This window comes from Nicotiana tabacum, chromosome 15 (assembly GCF_000715075.1).
Source record: "Nicotiana tabacum cultivar K326 chromosome 15, ASM71507v2, whole genome shotgun sequence".
Classification (NCBI taxonomy): Eukaryota; Viridiplantae; Streptophyta; class Magnoliopsida; order Solanales; family Solanaceae; genus Nicotiana; species Nicotiana tabacum.
In genome coordinates this window covers 102,022,363-102,028,286 of record NC_134094.1, presented here as the reverse complement: position 1 = coordinate 102,028,286, position 5,924 = coordinate 102,022,363, and the positions used below count along the sequence as shown (strand labels likewise).

Below are 5,924 nucleotides of genomic sequence, written 5' to 3'. Positions count from 1 at the left end.
TGATCTGAATATTTTCTGAATTTGAAAATTTTGATTGGTACAAATGACAAATCAATGACACTAACATTACCCAAATGAGGTCCGAAATACTATTCTCCAAATAAAAATTATAAGCTAATGATTTTATGTTATCATCAAAGCGATATGGTACGACGAATTAAATCTCTCGACTCTTAATCAGAGATTTCTAACTTCGAATTTTGAGAATAAAAAAATCTATAGCAGGAAAACTCCTCCTTTAGTAACCCCAAGCGGGACAAATCTAAATTAGTGAGACTGCTGACTAGCGAGTATGATTAAACCAAAAAAAAAAATCTCTTTTAAAAAAACCCAACTTCTATTTCTAAAAGCGGAGCTGATTCCATTTGTCTAACACTCTAGGTAATAATTAATGCATCATAGTAGACACTAATATCCCGTGACATCCCTCATTATTTTTCCATAAATATGCTCTCATTTGCTGCAATTTTTGTCAAGGTTTATTAGCCTCCTAAAAATCCCTTTTCAAGAAAAAGGGTGGAAAAAGAAATAGAAAGAGACATGGAATATTACAGTGATAATGGCTTCTTATTAGATGAATTACTAGCTCTAAGAAGTGACTCATGGGAAACATATTCTCTTCCTATGGAAATTAATGATTTATACAACAATGGTTGGAATTATGAATGTTTTGGTGAAAATCCTGTTGCCATTCCTCTTTCTTGTACTACTCCTACAAGTACAACTACTACTACCTCTTCCTTTGAAGAATACTCTAATTTTCCATTTGACCAAAGCCTAAGCAATTCATTAGTCAGTGAATTTTGCAGCACACAACTAGGAGATGAATTATCTCCTCTAGAGCTCACTAATTCTTCAAACAACTGGCTTGACACTCCTTTCACTTCCCATTTACAAGATTTGGAGGTGGGAAATTTTGGTTGTAAATTGGAGAGAACTGAATCAGCAGTAACAGCCCCTACTTTCAACATTATCGGCGGCTTGTGCCCTGAGAAAAAGGTCAATAAAAAGAAGCTAAACGGGCAGCCTTCAAAGAATTTAATGGCTGAGAGAAGGCGAAGGAAACGACTCAATGATCGTCTTTCCATGGACAGTAAAAATTGGTACACTTGGAATTGAGACATAGTAGTCGTTTTCATGTTAGAATTTGCAATACCATGCATATGTAATCAAGAATTCGGATATCATGCATGCATCTTCTTTAATTTCTGAAGTTTATTTACATAATGTCATATATATATTTGATTCTAACAGATGGACAGAACGTCAATCGTTGGAGACACCATCGACTACACGAAGGAGCTTCTTGAGAAAATCAACAATTTGCAAGAAGAAATGGAACTAGGGCCAAATCAACTAAGCTTGATGAGCATTTTCAAGAATGAAAAACCCATCGAAATATTTATCCGAAATTCACCTAAGGTGAAATTCCATTTGCTACAAAATCCCCTTTCCTCACTCTCTACTCTTTCGAGCTTAGATTGATTTAAGACTAGTTTTGTAAACTGAACTGAACTCATTACTCTCAGTTCGATGTATTTATTTAAATTATAGTACTCATCCCTCTGACTCTCAATCATGTATTATGCTTTATTGCAGTTTGATGTGGAAAGGAGGAATATTGATACAAGGGTTGAGATTACTTGTGCAGGGAAGTCTGATCTTTTGCTATCAACATTGACCACACTAGACGCCTTAGGTCTAGAGACTCAACAGTGTGTTATCAGCTGTTTCAGTGATTTTGCAATGCAAGCTTCTTGCTCTCAGGTATACAATTTAAATATTACCTATTTTTAACTTTAATTTTTTTTTTTTAAAAAGAAATCTTTAAACATAGATGAGTTCTCTATGATTCTTCATCATTCTTATCTCTTGAGAGTTAAAGTTGAAAAAGTGTACTTACAAATAAGTTGTGTTGGACACAAGTTTCACGTAGAAAAAAAGTTTAAGATTTATCGGTAAAAACCATCTTTTGGATTAAAATATTAATCAAACAATTTTTTTTTTTAATATTTCACCAGTATTACAGATATTGATAAATAGTACCTACAAAATAACATGCCCTACACGTATTTGTTATGTGAAAAGAAGAAATTTTCTTATCTTGAAGAAATAATTTAATTTGGTGATGTGATGTATTTTTTAAAATGTTTGCTTTTTAAAATTAAACCAAAATGGTTTTGGTGATGGTGATAGGAAATGGAGCAGAGAGGACTTACAAATGCAGAAGATATAAAGCAGGCACTATTCAGAAATGCTGGATATGCAGGAAAATGTCTCTAGTTTTGACCAAATTTGCTTGGAGGGAAATACAAAATGGGGAAATGTGTTAAATGAATTTTGTTAAAGAATAGTTTATTTATTTTTGTTACTTCAATATAGGTTATATTCTTGAATCTGCAATTCTGCATATTGTGTTTTCGTCAAGTTTGGAGCTCTCTCGTTAAAGGCTGCAGTGATCTTTTTGTTCTTTTGTCATCCATAATTTGTGGTTTCTACTAATGCAAATTTAATTGATTTTCTTCTATTGTACGTAGCCAAACATTATAATTTCCTTCGGTTACATCTTTTTTCTTGTAAATACTTATCTGTACGGAATGTCTATATTAGGAATTTATCTTAATTTTCTTATTTTATTTGGATTTATTCTTTTACGAAAGAGTAGAATATTAACTGTAAGCACGTAATTTTTGATCCGCGCAACGTTTAAAAGTAGTATTTACTTATTTTCATTTTAATAGGATTTTAGTCAACTTTTAATTTTAATTTCAAAAACATAAGTTTAAAAATACAAAAAAAATAATTTTATAATACTTCTTCTCATTTTAATTAGTATATTTTGGTAGTATTTTTATTTTTTATTTTTTGTTCAATGAGAAAGAATTGAATTTGGGCCAATTGAGAGCTCATTTTCCGATTTTAGTGGCCCAGCAAGATAAATACTCATTCTTCTCAACTCATTAGCCCATTCTCCACTTAAATACAAGATTTAATCTTAGCCATCGATTTTCCTCCAATCTAATGGCCCATGTCAATTTTTAACTAATATTTAAATCCAATTATAATCGAACCATAGCCTACCTTTGAATTTCCAAAATTCATAGACCCCTAAGAAACGGCAGCCACACCCTAAGAAAATAGAGAGAGCAATGGAGTTAAATAAAAGAATTCTTAGCTTGAATAATCCATCGTTGAAACTCCCTCTTCATTCTCAAGTAGCTGCAACAAAAACCATGAAAGGGAGCTGAATCAACTCAAAAACAACAGTCCCGAAAATCAGATTTAGACAATTAGACTTTAGAACTCTAGGTTACAACTCCTTTTCTTCAAAGAAAACGTTGCCAGCAGAAGCTTACGAAATCATTTTCCTTTTCACCTTAGTTTAGCCATAGCTCACCACCCATTTCCTCCATTAAAGATGCTCCAAAACCATCCAAAACAACTTCAAAATAGCCATTAGTCACTTCAAAAATCGAGTTGTCGGCGAGGTTTTAGCGCCGCTGCGTTTTCTGTTCGGATTCAGGCGGGTTTTCACTGTTGGAGTTGATTTGGCGTCGATTCAGCTGTTGTAATTCCACCGGAGGTGTTTGTTAATAGAAGAAAGATTTTTATTACTAAAGGTCCAACCTTTTACCTTAAATCTTTATTATTTGCGTGTCTGTTTGTGGTCCTGCTTAGATATGGATTTGATTTCATTTTGATAAAATTAATCTAGCTTCTCAATGTTATACTGTATTAATTGTTGATGCCCCCTTATGTCAACCGAAGTTTTGCTTTCCTGCAAAATATTTTGTTCTTGATCCATGAAACTTTTCAATTCATTTATGTTATTATCTTCGGGCGGCGATTTCGTGGCCTAAGGAGAAATCATATGGAGAGGCCTTAGATTTATTCTACAAAATATTTATACTAATAACAATATTTGCTTTTTAAATAACAAATTAATCATTTAAGACAAAAAACGAATTTCAAAAAAAAAATGAAGAAGAGCACACAAAAATAAAGTGGTGGACTATCGGATGTTGAGGTCCAGAAATCAAAGTGAAAATCTTGATTTGGCTATCATCACAAACAAAAAAAAGAAATAAACGTACATGACGTAACAACGTAAGTTTTGAGCATTGACGGTGCCAAAAATATTTACTCCTTCTGATCAATTTAAACGATAATTGTAGTTCATTATATTAAGTAACACTTTTTAGTGAATATCTAAAATAAATTATAAATAACCTAATATAATATGTCGAATTACACTAAAAGAAAATCGGTGCATGAATACTTTTGTGTTCATGCAATTTAGGAGTATATTGTAAAAGAAATTTATTATGTTAACGATATATATATAATTTAATTCCTATATAAAAAGAAAAAAAATTAAAATTAAAGAGTGAAGCAAATTTACTAATTAATGAGGGGGGAAATTATTATATTTTATAAATTTATTGGTATAAAATAACCTCAATCAAGTAACAAAATAATATATTGTAACACTTTTTTTATACTAATTATTTATATGAATTATTAGTATATAGTAATAATAATAAAAAGAATTTAAAAAAAATATTTTGTTCTTGACCCATAAAACTTTTCAATTCATTTCTGTTATCGTCTTTATTGTAAAATTATGTATTATTTTTTGGTTTCTTGACAACTGAAGTGCTTAGTTTATTTATTGTACTTTTTGTTCGTTTTAGATTTCAATCTCATATAGGTACGTAGCTGATGTTTATCCGTGTTTGGAAACTTAGATGGTATAATGCTAAAGAAATTCATCTTCGATCATTTTTAAACTGAAAAAACGTATATACTTTGGACTACAAAATGTGTATGGATTAGCTAGTGCATCTTTTTTTTAAAGAACTTTAACACTTTTACTAAGCTATGAACACTTCCAATAATTTAGATATATCATTGATGAATTCTATAAATTCTTGGTCTTACAATAATCTCAAATTAGCTTTAGGAAAATAATTCATGAACAATCGTAACTTGCTTTAGGCGCGATTAATAATAAATCATCGTGACTATGGGTACGGTTCCCGTGGCATAGTCATGATACGTAATCCCAAGTCGAGTGTGTATTTCACATGACTCGACCATCACTTCAAATAATTGTAATAATAAACATGTTGTAAATCGCGGGTGCGTTTCACGTGGTGCGATTCACAATATGTAGAAAAACGAGTGTGCGACATCGCGACTTGTTCAAATATATTCCATAAATATTAAAAGCGGTTAAAAGGGTAAAAAAAAAATATACAATAGGTTTTAAACATGTAATAAATCAGGTAATTAAGCCAATTATTAACAGTTGAGCGACCGTGCTAAAACCACAGAATCCGGGAATGCCTAACACCTTCTCTCGGATTAACAGAATTCCTTACCCGGTTTTCTGTGTTCGCAGACCATATATAAGAGTTAATTTCCTCTATTTGGGATTTAAAATAAACCGGTGACTTGGGATACCATAAATTATTCCAAGTGGCGACTCTGATATAAATAAATAATCTCATTTCGATTAATGTCACTTTAATTGGAAAAACTCCATATCTCCCTCGAAAAAAAAGGAGGTGTGACATTAACTATAATTGTTTTACTTTCTCTTAAAGGATAATATATATCTCTTCTATATTTGATAGATTTCTTTGGAGGAAAAAGGTTGTGGCCTCTATAAATTGAGAGATTTTCTTTCACACAGCAACACAATAACATCCACAGTGTAATCATTATGAGAATTTTGTTTAGAGGGTGAATTTATTCTCTCATAAGGTTTTTTTCTCTTTTATATTAGTAAATCATGTGTAGGTCACTTGACCAAACCATATTAATATAGTATGCTTCTTTAATTTACTTTTTTCTTGTCTAATTTATCATCACAAAGGTTTGCTTTATTAGCTTTCATCACGCCTTGTTATTTTCGATCC

The 5,924-nt window shown here is 31.3% G+C and overlaps 2 protein-coding genes across 2 annotated transcripts; both read left to right on the top strand.

Annotated features, from left to right (window-relative positions):
- Positions 1–540: 540 nt before the first annotated feature.
- Positions 541–1,119, top strand: LOC142169769 (uncharacterized). The gene has a single exon (XM_075231674.1). It carries the CDS (start codon positions 541–543, stop codon positions 1,117–1,119), a length of 579 nt encoding a protein of 192 aa, XP_075087775.1.
- A 134-nt stretch (positions 1,120–1,253) lies between these two features.
- LOC107829080 (transcription factor bHLH93-like) lies at positions 1,254–2,527 on the top strand. Its single transcript, XM_075231846.1, has 3 exons — positions 1,254–1,422; positions 1,600–1,767; positions 2,197–2,527. Exons 1-3 carry the CDS (start codon positions 1,255–1,257, stop codon positions 2,281–2,283), a joined length of 423 nt encoding a protein of 140 aa, XP_075087947.1. The 5' UTR covers position 1,254; the 3' UTR covers positions 2,284–2,527.
- Positions 2,528–5,924: the final 3,397 nt, after the last annotated feature.

What these genes read in the sequence shown, in the direction of transcription:
- LOC142169769 (XM_075231674.1), top strand. Translation starts at nt 541, where the DNA reads ATGGAATATTACAGTGATAATGGCTTCTTATTAGATGAATTACTAGCT.
- LOC107829080 (XM_075231846.1), top strand. Translation starts at nt 1,255, where the DNA reads ATGGACAGAACGTCAATCGTTGGAGACACCATCGACTACACGAAGGAG. An exon ending in TTATCCGAAATTCACCTAAG is followed by an intron (nt 1,423 to 1,599) that starts GTGAAATTCCAT and finishes GCTTTATTGCAG; the next exon opens with TTTGATGTGGAAAGGAGGAA. An exon ending in TGCAAGCTTCTTGCTCTCAG is followed by an intron (nt 1,768 to 2,196) that starts GTATACAATTTA and finishes TGATGGTGATAG; the next exon opens with GAAATGGAGCAGAGAGGACT.